General features: G+C 38.7%; 1 protein-coding gene across 1 annotated transcript in view; it reads right to left on the reverse strand.

Moving 5' to 3' along the window:
• Positions 1-1,540: 1,540 nt before the first annotated feature.
• The window catches only part of PALMD (palmdelphin), a 47,238-nt gene continuing 31,636 nt past the window's right edge, over positions 1,541-17,142 (reverse strand). The window contains exons 4-9 of the mRNA XM_032118263.1: positions 15,584-15,714; positions 10,273-10,387; positions 9,348-9,381; positions 9,140-9,250; positions 7,345-8,442; positions 1,541-3,185 (exon numbers count right to left, since the gene is read on the reverse strand). Of these exons, the coding sequence (XP_031974154.1) occupies positions 3,142-3,185; positions 7,345-8,442; positions 9,140-9,250; positions 9,348-9,381; positions 10,273-10,387; positions 15,584-15,714 (1,533 nt within the window). The 3' untranslated portion in view covers positions 1,541-3,141. The remainder of the gene's footprint in view (positions 3,186-7,344; positions 8,443-9,139; positions 9,251-9,347; positions 9,382-10,272; positions 10,388-15,583; positions 15,715-17,142) is intronic.

A 17,142-nucleotide genomic window follows, 5' to 3' on the forward strand; every position in this document is an offset into this window, starting at 1 on the left:
CACACAACTCCAATGTAATGGAATTCACTGCTACTTTGTTTCTCTTGAAGCAATTTTTCACTAGTTGATGTTTCAGGCTTCAGAAAGAACCAGGGGAAGGTGTACTTAATTTCTCCTTCTCACACTGAGTGCTACATTTTTTTCTGTTTTGTCAGAAATCAAAGATGGGGAGACGTCCAGGTCAGTGTAATAATGGCCATGTTTTTGCCTTCACCTGGGGAAGGCTGAAGAGACGATTGCCTGCTTTGTGCATTCTGTCACAGTTTGTAACACTACGTGGCGCCCTTGTTCAAATAACAGCACTTCTGTTTTGCTTGATTTCTGTAAACTGTCAGTGAGAGATTGAGACATGTGAAGGTTTTCCAAAATAGGAAGGTTCCTAAATGAACTAATTGGAAAAATTTTCATGCTTTATGAAGAAACTCGATCTTTAAATTCAAGACAGCTCATACAGGTGGTCATTATAGAATGGGTGTTGGCTTGATAGCTATGCTTAAGCTTTTGTTTGAGCAGGTATGGATGGTTTTCTTTTGTCATGTGGGTATATCCTTTTCCAGACAATCAAAGATGAACAGCAATCCTTGTGGAAAAACTGCAGTATTCTGCGTTTCTGTGCAGAAGTTAATACCTTCGTGGTTTTAGACCTTTTTTTGCAGGCTGAAGTAAGAAGAATCCGAGTGAATAGAAGGATGGTTAACAGGGATGATCTGCAAGTAGGTCTGAGAAATGCTTTGCTCACATAAATCTGATTCCAGCTTTTCTAAGGGGTTTGAGTGAAGGGAGAAACTGTTACATATCCCTGAGGAAGTGGCACAGGACATGTTTTTCAGAACATGCTTGGAACCACCTGTTTTGGTTCATACCTGACCTAGTTCAACCACTGTCTAGCTTCTGTTGGTCTTCCTTGTGCTGTGCAAAAGTGACTTTACATAATGTAAACCACAAAATTGCATCACTCTGAACCAGCTATTTATGATAATGATCCTACACAAATGATACTGCACTTAAAGACTCTAGCTTTGGCTTTGCTTCAGAGAGACTTTTGTCTTGCTGGACCTTAGAAATCACTTGGCTTTAATGATTAGAGTTTTGCATAGCATCTCTACTGACATTTGAAAAAAATATTTTCCACCTTGTATTTCTGTTCTTGTTGATACAGGATGCAGGAAAGCTCTGGGGCTGTAGCACTCAGATGATGAACACTCCTGCTTTCCAGAAGCACAAAACTTTTCAGTCTTTCTTTTAAACTACTTTGACTAGTATTGTGATGGTAGTTGCTCCATTTTCCATGTTATTCAAGTTTAATAGTACAGGTTGTTGGGGAGGGCAGAGGATGAGTATCCATAGCCATCTGCTGCTGTTACAAAAACTGCTCCTGACTTCTTCATATCCCTCACCTACTCTCATTTTTTAGTGTATCCTTAAGAGTTGAGGGTGAAGCCTTCTGCTCTCACAGCCAGCAAATAACAGCAGAAGCATAAGGAAAAAGCCCACCATAGAACAACAACAACAACAAGCAACAGGATAGACATAGAGGAAGTGTACTATAATAAAATTTATTTGTTCTTATCTACTATTCCACTCTCCAGGTAACAATTTCTGACAGATCTTAAAATTTGAGATTATTCCCCACATCAGACTGGGAGCCACCAAATGTTTAGAGGCTACAAGTCAGTCAATTACTACCATTGTGCCTCAGTATGAGGTAGTAACTTCAGTTTCCTGCTTTGAAAAGAAGACCAGTGAAAAAATTATAGTAGGGTTTTTTTTTTTTTTGCTGGTGCACAATTTGAGTCATCTATACCAGAATACCACAAGCTGAGTTTTATCTGTTCAGTGTTACAAATGAGGCTAAGACCTAGTGAATTAAAGCTGTTGGACTGATTTGAGTATAAGGGTGTGGTGTGCTGTGCTATGAGGCACTTTTTCCGCCCAAGAACTATGTACTGGAAAATCTCACTTGGATGTGATTTTTCTAGGTGTGATTGTACCTTCTTTTAGGGCCCTTACCTCCTCCATCATGTGGAAAGAATTAATTTGTTCTTTGGTGAGAGCCTTGAAACTTGCTGGAGAACAGTGCCCAGCATTGGCTGCACCTGTAACACATCTTTGTTTGCATCTGCAGGACAAGCCCTTGGCAACTCAATATTTCTGGTGGGAGGCTTGCCTGATTTTAGCTCCCCAGCCAGCTGAAACCTAAACAGTATGGTTGTTGGGTTTTTTTCTGTTGTTGGGGTTTTTTTTGTGTGTTTGTTTGTTTTGGTTGGGTTTTGTTAGCTTGTTGGTTTGTTTTGTTTTTGTTTTTTTTTTTTTTGATGAACTGGTTGCCTGTCTGGCAACCAGTTTCTTGGAAAAGCAGGGCTTTCTCAGCAAGCTGGGAGGTGAAACCATGGTCAGGAGGTCAGGCTGTTTGTATTATTATGCACAGGATTTATCTGTGAGGTTGTGGGTGGGCAGCATGTTTGTGGGATGGTGAAGAGAGCAGGGTGTGAGGATGGCTACACTGTCATATGTAACATAAAAGGGTGAATGGACTATGGAGCTCTAGAAGGTGGCTAAATATTTAAATATGCAGGCTTAATTATTTTTGGTTTGTTCTGCTATCACTTAAAAAGGAATGCTTTACATTTAACCCAAGGTAGTATAATTGGAAAGCACTTTTTATATTTACATTCTTCCTGCTCCTCTCTCACATTTTGCTTTTTATTAACCAATGCTTTTACAAAAAGAAGGCTGAAACAGTATTTTCAGTCAAAATTAGATTGGCACACTTTAATGTGAAACAGTGCCCCATGAAGTTCCATAGAGATGGGTGTTTACCTGCTCTGTGTATATAGCAACAGCATATTTCTGATTGTGAGAACAGGTATGCACATGTCTTCATACTTGTATATACACTGCATTTATGGCCTTAGGTAACTTCCCACTACTTTTAACAAAATCCAGGATGTGATTTGTGTATGTGTGGCAGTTGGTCAAATCTGGAAGTCTATTAAAGTCCATTGGATTATGCAGAGGGCAAAATAGCCCATGAAACAGGAGAAAAACAAGCATTATGATCCAGAAAAAGTATGTGGAAGAAAGTCTTCTTAGCTTTATCTGCTTTGAGTGGTAAATTTTACTTCCATGTCATTACAGCTGTTAAAGCACCTTTTTCCCCAGCTTTGCCATTCTCATCCTCAGAGCTGAAAAAATAAACAAACAAAGCCATTGCATTTTAAGTCTTTCTTTCTATTTCTGAAGCAAAATCCCCTTATTTAGAAAAATGAAGACTACACATACCTCCGGTGGTTAATCCAGCAGAATAAGCGTTGTTTTAGTGTTATAGAAAGAAATCAGTAAAAGGTGTTAGTTCTGGTAATTTTGCAATGAAGTGAGTATATTAAGAAATTGCTCTGTAATAGCTATTTAAAAATTAGCACAGCTATCTTCTGTTTTGTCTCTGTTACGTTCACTAGCATATTACACAGAGTTGGTTTTGCCCTTGACTGGATGCTGACAGATTAAAAGGATGTATGAATAATTAAACAAACTCTTTGTTTAAACTAAACTCCTCAGTGGGAGCTGTAACTGTTTGGAAACCTTTTAATTTTCTGTGATGCTCAGAGAAAACTTTCTTCTTGGTGCTGTGAGTCAGAGTGTTCAATCAGTCATGTTTCTGATTTCATCTGATGCAGTAACAGTACCTGTGTAAACATCAGTATGGCTTTTGTCTGTAACTGGGTATAATGAGGGTAAGTTTGAAAGGGACACTGCAAGGCAAATGATTTAATGTTAAGGTTATTTTTAGAACAGCAACACAATGCTGTTGTTTGATATGTAAAAGCCTCCCCCCAGCACATTGTTGATCTGAGAATGCAGTGGGAATAATCTCCATTACTCTGACCCGTTAGTTTGAAGAGTCACCCAAAATAGCATGTCTCATTCCTTCACCCTGCATACGGCTCTGCTGAGATGAGGGGTCAAAGCAGCTGTTTACTTGATTTACTCATGTCAGCAAGTGTCCAACTTGAGTTATGTTTTGAATGCTGAAGTTGCTGCAAATCATAGAAGCATCTGAGTGTAACTTTATATCATAGAACCACTGATGTTAACCTTAGCTCTTACAAAGACACTGTGTACTTTTTACAGGCTGAGGAATTCTGAAGGATTCAAGTCCTCAGTGTGGTTTGAGAACAGTCAGTCTGATGCTTCACTTATACCTCATAGTCTGTTTTTTTCTTGCTCTGTACATTACAGGAACAGATGGTGTGCATGAATCTTCATTAAAAAGGATTTTTGTATTTTACTTTCTTAAACACAAATGGAGCTGTCTCCATTGTGTTTTTTGAAGGTTGCAATGCTTCCAGTGGTAAGGAGAAAAAAAAGCTCATCTAGACTAGCTAGCTGCCAAAAGCCTTGGACCTTTGTGTCCCATGAGAACCTGTTCCACACTGTCAGTAGGTTTTGCTGCTTACTCAGCTTTAGTTTTGCATTTCCTTACTCATTTCACTATGTCTAGCCTTTGTTCCCTCACAAGGACTTTTCATTTCCCTAATGAGTATTGCATCTTCAAAACATTTGCACTTGAACTAATTTGCCTGAAATTTAAAGAAGAAAATAAGCTCTAATAATGCAAATACAGGTGTACCAATTAGTGTTGTCATCCTTTTCTCTGTATGGTTTTTCTGAGGGCACATACTTTGGGATATTGGTGGGGACAGGAACTTGTGGGGAAAGGAAAATTGTTGCTATATGGAGAGAGGTATGTCCTACATCTTTGTAAGCTTGTGAGCATGAACAGCTCCTAATTTAATCTGATATTTCTCTATATAGATTGGCACATGGAACAATTCCTCTGCTTCTGTGTCCTTGGCCATCATTAGCTATTTCAGTTACTTGTTCTGAAGGTTCATTTCTTTCCTAAAGAACAATTGTTACGTGAGGGGCCATCATGCTGGTCTGTCCTGTGATTCTTTGCTTTCCATTGTCTTTCAGAGTCCTCAGTGCTTGTTTAATGTTTAAATGCTGCAAGTGCCTCCTAAAGCTTCAGTTTCAGAGAGGATTAGTTTTTCTGTTTTACTGTTTGTTGTTTTAGTAATGAATGATGAGCTACCAAAAATAATTGGCTCCCCTCTTTTCTCTAGTGGTGTTTAGGGTGAACCTGCTAGGGTGAGCATCAATGACTGCTTTGAAAACAACATACTTCTCTAAGAAACAGCTCTGTATAATACATTGTTCTAGATGTAGAGAGGCTTTCCTGGTTTTGTTTCCCTTTTAGAAGTCTCAGTAGGATTATAGGTTTGCTTGGGAAAAATTGAGTCACTTCCTGGCTTTTTCCACTGATCAAAAATGTCCCAGGGAGTGACAATAAATAATTGGAGGGCTAAAGAAGAATATGGCTTAGTTCCAAATTCTACTAGCCATTAAGATACTCACTTGGAGGCAGTGCTGACTGGGGGAATTTTTGAGGCACTTGCCAAACTGCTTGTAATTTAGTTGGGATTCATTTTTCCCAACTGGCCATTTTCTTACTGGTGGAATAGTTATAAGTAAATGGGTGAGACCAAATACTGATTTACAGGACGGATTCTCAAATATCTTTGCTATATTTGCACTTAGTCCCCTTTTCTGAAAGTAAGTATTTGTTTTCCTTTATCCTCAAATGAGAGATAACCAAGATTGTTTGGAAAGTGTCTGAGTGGAAGGGAAAAATGTAGATATTTCGGATGCTTCTCCTGGGAGACAAAAATAAACAGGGGTTGTTACGGATAGAGGTGCTCAGCTAACATCTCATGGCCTGTATATGGCCCATCTGAATGATACTGCCAGCTTGTAGTTACTACTTGGAAAACTCTTTCCCAGGATACCTTCAGGAGCACCCACTCAGCAGGCTGTAGGATAAATGACCTGTTTCAGTAGAAACCTGCTGGTGGGTGGGTGTGTATCCCTTCTCCATTACCCTATACATATATGATGGGGGAATTAAGGGACTATGCCCAAAACATAATGGGCTGGACCAGCTTCTGGAGTGGTTTATCTTGCCTGTACTACTTCTGCTTCCAGTTGCTGGCATAAGAGCTGCTAGCAGCAGCCCTTGGTACTGGCGGACACAGGGAAGCGCACAGATGGCAGGATGGTGCTTGAGGAAAGCAAAGGTCCTCAAGTAATAAAGTATAGTGGCCTTTTTGATCAGAAATGCTGGGCAGCACTGCTGGAATATTTCTGGCTGTTGTGTGCATGTCTCCATGATATTGATGCTCCTAAAAGCTGAGAGCACTGCTTGCTGAGCAGCTCTTCCCAATCAGTGCCTACTGATGCAAAAATACTTGAAAGTTCTTACATGATCCAATGATCATCCTCTCTCCTGGCTTTACACATAGTGTAAAGAATTCCTGGGCTGTCAATACAGCTTTAGGCAGGGCCCAAACTTATATTTTTTCTGCAAATTGTCTGGAGGGAGAGAATGTGGGATCAGGACCCCTGATCTTCCTGTAATTCAGCCAGAGTGTTCTTTGCTTCGAGTAGAATGTGAGTACTGTCTGAAATCTGCTGCTCTGTAAGTATACTTAAATGCAGTTTAATTGTCTGCACCAAAGTGCAACATAATCATAAAGAAGAGTTTTCTATGTTTCTGGAAGATTTTGCTATTGCTTTCAAACTTTTATTATAAAACTTTATAGTAAGAAATAGATACTGTATGTATTACTAGAATATAAAAAGTATTCAAAAATAACTCCGTGTACTATTGGACTAACCATGTATAGTGATGAAAACTGTTTCATTATCTTTCAGAAGCTATGAAAAATATCTAACTCAGGTTAATGAAAAAATGTTAAAACTTGCATAAACACTATCAAGTCAATGTTGGCAATGTTGATTCCTTAAAAATACGAAGTAAAGCTAGTTATTAAGCAGTCTTTCTGATTTAAGGTGTAACTTGGATGATCTAGGAAGTAGTTGGAATGCAGACAGGTACAAAAACATGCCAGTGAGGGAGGAGGAAGTGTTAAGTAGCAATGCTGTTAGTTACCTGCAAGAAATGAAAACTAATTCTGCTAATTGTGGTAGCATTAATGGAACTTGAAAGAGAGCTACTTTTAATCTTTAAAGGTTACAGGAATGGCTGTTCTGTGATAGTTTATTTTCCAAATTTTGATACTGTGATTAGTGCATTGCTAAAGACAAAATAATTCAACAGATCCAAAATGTAGATTGGTAAAGAGCAAAGAAATTACTATTAATAGCATATTAGTCTGAAACAATCCAAACAATGCAAGAAGTGAAACAGTTGCCAGCAGATAAGAGCAATATCAGTTTGCTACATGAGCGAACAGCAGTGACACGATTTTCCTTTTCTGTTACCTGTTAGCGAGGGATCTTCTGTACCATCTCCAGACATCTGGCTGTGAAGATGAGCATGGTGTGTCGGTGAGCTTAAGTGTTCCTCTTGTTCTTGCAGGGAAATGGAATTTTTGTGGGCTACCTTGTTCAGGCTTGCACCCAGACTGCTCACAGGGTTCGTCTGTGGGACTTCTGTGGTTTTTCTGTTGGGTGGCTGATAAACTTGACTGTAATGGCCTATGGGATGATATGCTGGTTTCTCAGATTTGCTGTCATCTTCATCATCGTCATCAATGATAACTAGTTCTGCACGGATAACTCCATCATATTGGGACAACTTCTGGTTTGCTTCTGCATCGTCATCATCAATGCGCTGATAACCCATGAAAACCATTGTCACTGGTTCAGACTCATCCACGTAACAAGGTACAGCCTGGACAATGTTGTATCGAACGTCTTCCTCATCTTGAGGTGCAGGGGATGTTTCATTAGGATGACAGGGATTTAAAAACCTTGTCTCACTGTGTCTTTCTCTTGTATTCTGGTAAGGTTTTAATTCCTCATGTGCAGCATTTCTTTCTTCATTATGAATCATCCTGTTTTCATGATTAGTGTGCACTTTCTTCTCTGAATGGGAAATTACTGGAGAGGGAGACTTTGGTTGTATTACCTTTGGAAGATCAATCCCATTCTCTTTATTTTGCTCCATAAAGGGCTCTGTTTTGGGGGAGATCTCTGTCTGATGATTGCTAAATCCATTCATCTCTCTTTTGTCAGTGCCTTCTGGTTTTGGTCCAGGGACTAATTTGTCTTTTTGAGGAGTAACTGGCCTGCAGAATTTGTTTGCAAATACAGGTTCATGGTACTCTGTGGGAGACTGAGAATTTTTTTCAGTTGCCTGCCGTAGCAGTTCTTCCACTTCAACAGGAGCAAGTTCATCCATCCCATTTTGTGTTGTGCTCCCATTTGAGGATACTGCATAGACTGACTTCCTGCCATCATCATAGACTTTAACTCCTGTCTCTTTAAACTCCTTTGAGGGAAGAGGTATTGTTGATAACACTGTGTTTTCTCCTGTCTTCATGTCTTTTTCAACCTTAATTTCCATGGCAAACAATGCTGTTGAAAGAAACAAGTGCTTAAACTGGTAATGCAGTAGCTGCAAGAAATACAGGAGTTCTGACAGTGATAGAGAACATCTGTCAGAATGCATTATTTAATATGTGAAATTATCACATACACAACCACTATATTAGATTCTCATTTTGAATGTCCCCTTTTATCCCGTGGAAACAAAATTTCATTTAGATCTAATTCTGTGAGGAAAAAATCAGCTGTTGATGAGACAGTTTTCAGTATAGGATAGACCAAGAAATCCAGACTTAACCTTGGCTCCTGGCATTATGCTGGACAGTAGGAGCTGAAAGAGCTCAATGTGCTGCGATGCCAGAGTCTTGGGCACTCTGAAGGGTTAGGAGGCTTTGTAGTAGTTGGAAAATAACCAGAGTACTGTTAGCTGCCCAACAGCTGTAAGTGCAGATAGAAAATGGGAAATGAGTGATATGAAGGGAGTCTGTACTTAGTTAGGCAGAGGAATGAAGCACTGGAAAGAAGTGTCAATGGTGTTATTCTCAGTGGCACATATCTTACACCACTCCCTCACCTCTCAGTTTTGATGACCTAACTGGTAACACATCTTAAATGAGAATGTCTCTCATATCTGTAATGTCTATTCTTTGCTTAAAGTGTATTAGATTCAATATATAGGAAGCTTTTGTACATATTGACACCTTCTGGAGTTACTAATAAGCAGTACCTTTTCTCTTTTCTTCATCATCGGTATCAGCATGTGCTGTACTTCTCAGTGCAGAAGGTCTGAAATACTTGGGAAGGTCAGGTATGCTGGCATATATGTAGTCTGCTGCCTCTGAGTAGAGAAGATCCACAGATCCACAAAGCATTAGTATGTTTTAACTTACTTCTACAAGGACCTTTTAAAAAAATATTCTTTTGACTAAACGTACCTTTTTCAAATCCTGCTTTTTCAGTCTTCACAGACTAGGTGGGAAAGAGAACCATTAACAATAAAAGTGATAGTTACTTTTAAGATGTTAACTAGACAGTGCTTTGGTTTCCCTGATAGTTTTAACCTTTTGTGTGTGCAGCTTCATACAGAGAAGGGGCTAAAAGTGAAACATGCTCAGTTGGAGCATGGTGAGTGAGAAAGTGAAATTTCTGTGAGTTTTTTTGCTGATATGATTCCAAGTCAAACAGGGAAGGACAAAAATATTATCAAATGTTTAAATAGTGACCTAGCCTCCCACTGTGGCCCAACCTGGTTGGCTTCAAAGATTTTTTTTTTTAAAGGTTCTACTTTGGCTTTCCAGTTTTACTTATCTCCCTGTGTATCTTTAGAGAATGTGTGTGTGTGTATGTAAGAACAACTGGAGAGATGAAGTTTAGTTTCATCACTGTATTTTTTGAGATGATTTAAGATGATTTGAAAATATTAAAATGACCTTTTGACAAAGACTAATGACTGATAACATTATGTATTTCATCATAACCTCTGTCGGGGGAGAACATGATGCAGCTTAGCTGGGCACATCACCTGAAGGACTATGAGTAGACCAGGTCTGTACCTGGTCTGTACCTGTTATGTCTGTCTCTGGCTGAGATGCAAAGTTGCCGGGTGTCAGTGGCAATGCTGTTTTGTGGAGATGTGCTATAGATTGAGTAAAGGTAGGAATCACTCCCCCACCCCCATAAATAAGCAAATAGAGAGGTATGGGCACTTAAACAATGTAACATCTTGACCCCTGGTGTTTGAACTGCTGTCACTTAAGATAAAAGCTTGTGACCACTCATGGGATCCAGCTAGTTCCCCTTTCCCTGGTTATGATGATGATTGAGTAATAAATTCTATTTCTGGAATAATACAGCACTAACCTTTATTATGTCTTCTGTTGTTTTCTCAACAGACTTCAGTTTCTTTAAAATGGCTTCTTCCTTAGCTGAGACTTCCATTTCTTTTCTTTCCAAAGCCTCAATTTCCTTCTCCAGTCTGCAATCACAGTTGCATTTGATTTAATATTAGGCAGAGGACAACATTGTAGAGTTGATGTATTGGGAATATGGTCATTAGTAGGGCTGGTTCTACTTACCTGGTCAAACTTTGCTCTTATATGAGGTCAGCTTATAATTTCACACACATTGGGAAATACGTGTAAAATAGTATTTTCATTTAAAAAGAAAAAAACCAAAACCAAACAACAAACAAAGCCTTCCACATGTAAACATGAACTATTTTACCAGTTAGGTTTTGGCTGATAGGTTAATTATTTTCTTTTAAAAACCTTTATTGTTATGTGCAAGGAATATTGAGACTCAGGAGTTAAAATTTCTTTTGGGCTTTCGACACTTGCTGTAGGTATATATGTTACAGCTCCCTTCCCTACCCTTATGTGTTAAGTCTATGTTGTATTTTTTGCATGTTAAAGCTGAGTACAATGATTAAAGTATCTTTTTTTCCTGATGAGAGTTTTTATTTTCTTAGTGTATGACAAACACTTCTAGGATAAAAAATTTAATCTCTTTATGAGACAGGGAGAAAGCTATGCTGGTTATTCTGGGTTAAAGCACACCTGTAAAGTATCTCAGTCAAGTTCTTTGTTGAGTTAAGGCAGTGACTTAAACAGGTGTCCTGTATCCTATTTTTTTATTCTTTCTAGTCAAGACTGTTCCTTTCTGCATAAGTGTGTATTTGTTGGGTTTTAGATAGAATTTGCCTTATTAGCTGAGTAGTTGGGAGGTCACTTTTCCATGAAGATCTAGGATCTAACTCCAGATTTAACTCTGAAGTCAGATTTGAACTGAATGTCTTATGCTGTAGGTTAATGCTGTATAACTTCAGTCTCCTGGTTCTTTTTAAAAGAACTTTTTTTTACTTGAGGAAAAAAAAGCGAATTTTGAAAGCATCCATATTTGAGTGAAATATGCCTTCCTTTTTTGAAGGAGCTTTTGAATCCATGCTGGAAATCAGTGACTGTAGACCTAAGGCAGCTGCAACTGATACCATGTTTTGCTGAGCGAAGTCAGAATAGTCACAACTAGATGATCTGAGACAAAGTTGCAGACGTGGTTGTAGAAGTGTTGGCCTATAACACTGAGGGAAAAAAGTGTTGTATTTTTGTATTTTGACTTCTTTACTATGTGCTGGGATGCACAATATTACACCAAAATCACCATGAGTGATTAAAGTCTGTCATCCCTTTAAAGTAATCAGACTAGAAAAGCTGAATGCAGGTTGACACATAAGCATTATTGATTTCCTTGTGTGGCTGAGGAATATGAATTAACGTTATGGCTCTTGCTCTATTTAAACTCAGATATGTAGAGCTACACTAATGGGGCACTATGTGGACTTTAATCTGTTGGTGACAACGTCCTTTTTTTGATATACAAAGGTATCACAGGTCTCAGAACTGAGATGTGAAAAAAAAATACCTTCCGGATGAAAGTAAAAGCTAAAAAAATATTTTAAAGCTGCTAAGTCTTTGGACCTGAGCTCTCCAAGACAGCTTTAGAGCCCTGATCAAAGGTACTGATTATAGTGCTAAAATACAAAAATTTTTATGAGGGGATGAATATTTTTGGACAGCTATAAAAGAAAGTAATAACCATGTGCCATGTTTTGGCACTTCTTGTGGAACAGTCTTTGTTTAATCTCTTGAGATGTTGCGTTTTTTAGATGAGACTTGATCGCAATATTATCATAATTTGAAAATCATTTAAAAACTCACAAAAGCATAATGAGCTGAAAAATCATTAACTTATACTGTGGGTTTATTTCAGTCTTGGCTCTAAACACTCCTAGACATGCAGGTGAAAGAAGAGGAGGAAAGATCTTGGAGATACTTGAAAAAAGGGAAGTGGAAAAAAAGAGAAAACACAACCCAAATAAATCAAAGATTATAAACACCATATATTTACCTGGGTGATCAAGAAATAAAGTTTATAGATGCTCTTGCACTCATATGAACACCCACTTTATATGGTAATTAAGAGACCTGATTCAATGCTCAGTGGGTTTAGAGAAAAATTCTCATACCCATATGATGGGAATTGCATCTAGACTCTAAGTATCTTTTGCAGTTTTACTTTCAAAAACAGATTTTTATGGTTAACTTTCAGAGTGTGTTGTGAGTGTGCACACTGGAATTTGTGGAAAGAAAACTTCTAAGAGATGCAATTTGTATAGTTCAAAGAAATTGAAGCCCTTATAATATCACGCAGTTGGAAAGTTAGGCCAGGATTTTTCTGGGGTGTTTAAATGTTTAGAAACTTCTAAATCAATGACATTTTAATGAAATTATATCACAGTTTGTCTTGAAAGGATCTAGCAACTATTCTAGCAGTTACAAGAAGCTACCTTTTGTACAGTGCTGCATTTTTTTGGAGAGAAATGGAATTATGACATAGCTACTGTATTAAATCAATCCATTGAATATTTGTCCTTCTCTTTTTGAGTAGCACTTCTTATATGAGAGGTGAAAATAAGTAGTATGGAGGTGTGGATGAGAGAAGAAACCTTAGAAGTCAAGACACTAAATGGAAGATTTCTCTGCCAAAGTAGCAGCTGAAGTAAGAAAATTTATGGACTTTGCCTGGGTGCTGCTGGCCACCAGCTGATCTGCTGGAGTTGGCATCACTACCACCCCAGAAAAAAAAAAAAAAAAGCTTAAAAATGAAAAGCAGATAGGAAGATACCACCCTGAAGAATTCCAGACTGAGGGTAAAAGGCGGTTAACAAGTCCTCACAAGTTTTGAGGTGAGTCAAATGCTTTAGCAGCTCTGGAGTATAGCCTGAGTCTGCCTTCATGCATCACATTACAAGCAATTGAATAGACCTTAGTTGTTTTGCATTTTTAAATATGTTGTTTAGCAACTAATTCCATCAAGAATGAGTGTTATTAGCTGAAGATTAAGTGGGAAAACAGGACTCCTAATCCTTCATTCAGATTGTACCCTGACCAAGGATGTGCTTACTTGGCTCACTGAAGCTTCTGACACGTAAAGGGGGTAAATAGGACAGATAATGTAAATGCAATTTTTTTTTCTGTAACCAAAGCATTCAGCCATTTGTCTGCAAGGTGGTTCAGGTTGCTTGCTAAACACTGCTATGTTTCATCATTGATACAAAGAATGGAACTCTCCCTTTTGTAAAAAAAATGTTCAAATCTGAACTGATTAGCAGACATACACCAGCTCAATTTGACACCCAAATAGAGAATGTTTCAAAACAGAGGTCCCATTTAGGAGGGTGATGGCAAGGCCCCTGCCACTACTGTAAATAATCTGCCTACAATTGCAAATCCTCTCAGCAGAAAGAAACAAAAACTGGTCTAAGGGTAATCCAAAAGTGTTCAAAGTGATTCATATTTTTTTTAACTGAAGATAAAACACACACAGAGTAATCAACAGAGTAAACTGATTATGTCCGAATCAAGTGAGTTTTAATAGTCAGATGCTTAGAAGAAAGAATTCTGCTGAGCCTCTCTATTTATGTTATTTCTACTGTGTGACATGTCTACATGACCGGTTTAGCAATGTTTGATTTACAGGACAGGTCAAAGGTCAGACAAGCTTTGATTGGCTTTGGTGATATCTGTGGCATACCAAAAGCACTGTGCAAGTACTGGATGGTGCATATTTTATATTTATTAGTGGACTTTATTCCTAGGTTTCTGTATCACCACTGGCTGGTTTGAAACTGGGCTGGATATGTATAAATGAGATGTAATGCTATTTGAAAGGCAACATGGATGTTTTTCTAGAGTCCCTTGCTAAACAGCTGTTGGAGAATGGTAGGAAATACAATTTATAGCAAAAGACATGTGAATAAAGCTGCCTAAATTCTTAGCTCAGGCTTTTCTCACAATCAACAGGACTTTGAATCTAATCTCTCCTCTCACTACTTAGAGAAGAGCTGAACTTCCAGTGGTCTGATGGGGAAATACTTGCTCAGCACCACTTCCTTGTTGGTCCTTAGCCCATTCTAGCCCTAGATGCTGTTCTTTTCTGGCAATCACATTGTTGTATGGAGCCCTCTTGCATGCCTTCCAAGTGACAGCTCTTTCTGGGCTCTTTTCAGAGCATGCTGTCTACCTCTTACCACTGCAACTGTGAATCCTACAGAGGTGTGTTCTGCAGAGAAAAGTGCTTTTGAGCAAGAAGTCAGCATAATTATAGGAAAGACTACCACTAGGCTGCTACCTGTCAGCCAAGAGAATTATTTTCTGTGCCAGAGATGGAGCAAGGAGGGAAGAGGATGGGAGATCACCAGAGAAGGTAATCTTGGTGTCAACTTTACTGAAAGAGTGTGTGTAGGATGACAGTGAAAGAAAAGTAGAGAGGAAAATGCTATTGAATTGAAATAGAGGAAGATGACTTGAAAAAGGATGATGAAACTTTCCAGAATCTAGAGGAACAGGAACATTTCATCCTTTCTGTGGGTGCTAAGGGGTAGTACCAGTCAATATACCTGGACTCAGGGAAGGAGCTGATTGTGTATACACAGCTCTTCACTTTGGGAGGTGCTAACTGAAGCTAAAAAGCACCTGGAATCATGTTCATAGTAAATAAGAGTCATTCATGAGACTGTCTCTGCAGTTTAATGTTAGCCCTGTGTGATAGGGATGCACTAGGCAATGAGATTTGTAGAAACAACTCTAATGAAAGGTAAAAAAAAGGCCTTTACTATAGCAGGTTTTTGGGACTAAATTGAGTACAAAACACATAGAAAAGTGAAGATAAGTATTACTAATGGGGCTAGGGAGCCTGTACTGCTCTGAAGTGCTGTTATGGTGAAAGTCAGGTATTAAAGGCTGTGCCAGGACCTAGAGAAACTGAAGAACTTTCAAAATTTATTGTTATTTTGAAGTTCTGATTCAACAATTGCTATCTCAGAACAAGCCCCATATGTTGTGGCTTATACCTACTGAATAAGGCATGGGAAGGATATCTGGAATTAGAGAAACAAGTCCTCTGCAATATAGTTATTCTGCAATTTGTTACAATTTGAAGTATGAAAATTGTGTTTTGTATTCTCTAGTTCTAACTGAGTAGAAAACATGACAAAGATTGCTTTACTCTGTGTGTGTTTAGCACTTGTTGACATTTTCATCTTTTCCAAAATAAGATAGGACTTTTAAGATGGAACCATTTTAATCCAGACACAAGGGCAGGGGTACTTCCCTACCTGAAAATGTCTTGTTCCAGCTCATGAGTCCGTTGTTGGTCCTCCTGATTCTGCTTTTGCATTTCTTCTTCTTCTTTTGGAGTCATAGAACTAAAGCCATCCAAGAGCCATTTTTCTCTCAAGGCCTTTTTCTGATGGGGAAAAAATAGACAAGTAAGTGAATGCTGAATGTTAGGGTATTCAACCATTTACTGTACCTGTCTTGATGCCACAGATGTGATCCACAGCATTGTGATCTATCCAGCATAAGGCAACCTGACTGCAGTGAGTGCCACTGGAAGAGAAATACTAAACAACTTTTGCGTTTCGAGATTGGCTTAAAAACCAAAATCTTTAGGAACAATGTCCCATTTTATTAATTCATCCAACAAAAATGTGGAGTATGTCAGCTGCTATCCACAATAAATTAATATTGGTAAGTGGATCCAGTGGGGTGTGTGTCTTCAATAAAGCAAACCAGCTGTACAACCCTACATATAACAGACTCATGTGAAAGGCTCCAGTCAGAAGCACAGTTGTTTTATTTCAATAGCCCTGATTTCTGGGGTCCTGGCATTGCATAACTTCTGAAGGGAGATTTAAAAGATGAAAAGTTTCTGTAAATAAGACTGTATAGGAGTAAGAGATCTCTAGGGAGCTAGTGATGCAATGCTACCCCTGGAACTTACAAGGATCTTGTGTAATTATGATCGTGAACTCACATTTCAACTGGTGAAGACGTGTGGGGTAAGAGGGGCAGTGGAAAAATGGAGCATGGGCAGCTGGTGACTGGTTAGTGTTTCAGCAGACCTGCCGTGTATTTAGAGCTGCTGTTGTAGGGGCAATCCAGAGCTTAGGTATTTAGGTCCTGACCTGATTAGTGCCTGTGAAGTTCTTTCTGTGCAGTGGTGGCTTACAAATGGCTGTATTGCATGTGCACAGGTAAGGGTATCTCTCTCAGCTGTATTTTCAAATTCTGAAATACAGTTGTATGGACTGATTGTTTCCTATAGTTGCTTTACACTATGAAAGGTGGTACCTGAAAGTCTTCAGAGCTCTCAAAAATACTCCTGGTGTGAAAAAAAAAAATACTCTTGGAGATAACTTCATACTTGCAGGCTAAAAGTTGTAAATCATGCCAACTTTCTTGCACCCTTTTTACTCCTTTCAGTCTAACTCAGGGATATAAATCCAGTTGCTGCCTTGGGGAAGGAGTTGGGACTCCGTAGAAATACTCTTTCAACAGGCAAAAAAAGAGCACACATATAAAGTCTTTAATTAAACATGAATGTTCCAGTTATAATTTGGATTCCTTGAGCTATCTAATTTCCATGTTACGTTTTTGCTTTTTTTGCCCCATATGGTTTTGTTAATTGCAGGATGTGGATGCAGATTAAATTGAATTTTTACTACTGCTGCTTGAGGCAGAGTGTGGCCAGCACTGGTGAGAAGGCTACATGGACCTCAGTGCTGCTTGCAGGGGCTTTTGGAATCCCTGCCTGCATCCTGTGTTGGATCACTTAAACTGTTGCTTCCTACACTTTTCTATTTATTGTGTACTTTCCATGAGGTTGTTACTG

This window comes from Corvus moneduloides, chromosome 9 (assembly GCF_009650955.1).
Source record: "Corvus moneduloides isolate bCorMon1 chromosome 9, bCorMon1.pri, whole genome shotgun sequence".
NCBI classification, from domain to species: Eukaryota; Metazoa; Chordata; class Aves; order Passeriformes; family Corvidae; genus Corvus; species Corvus moneduloides.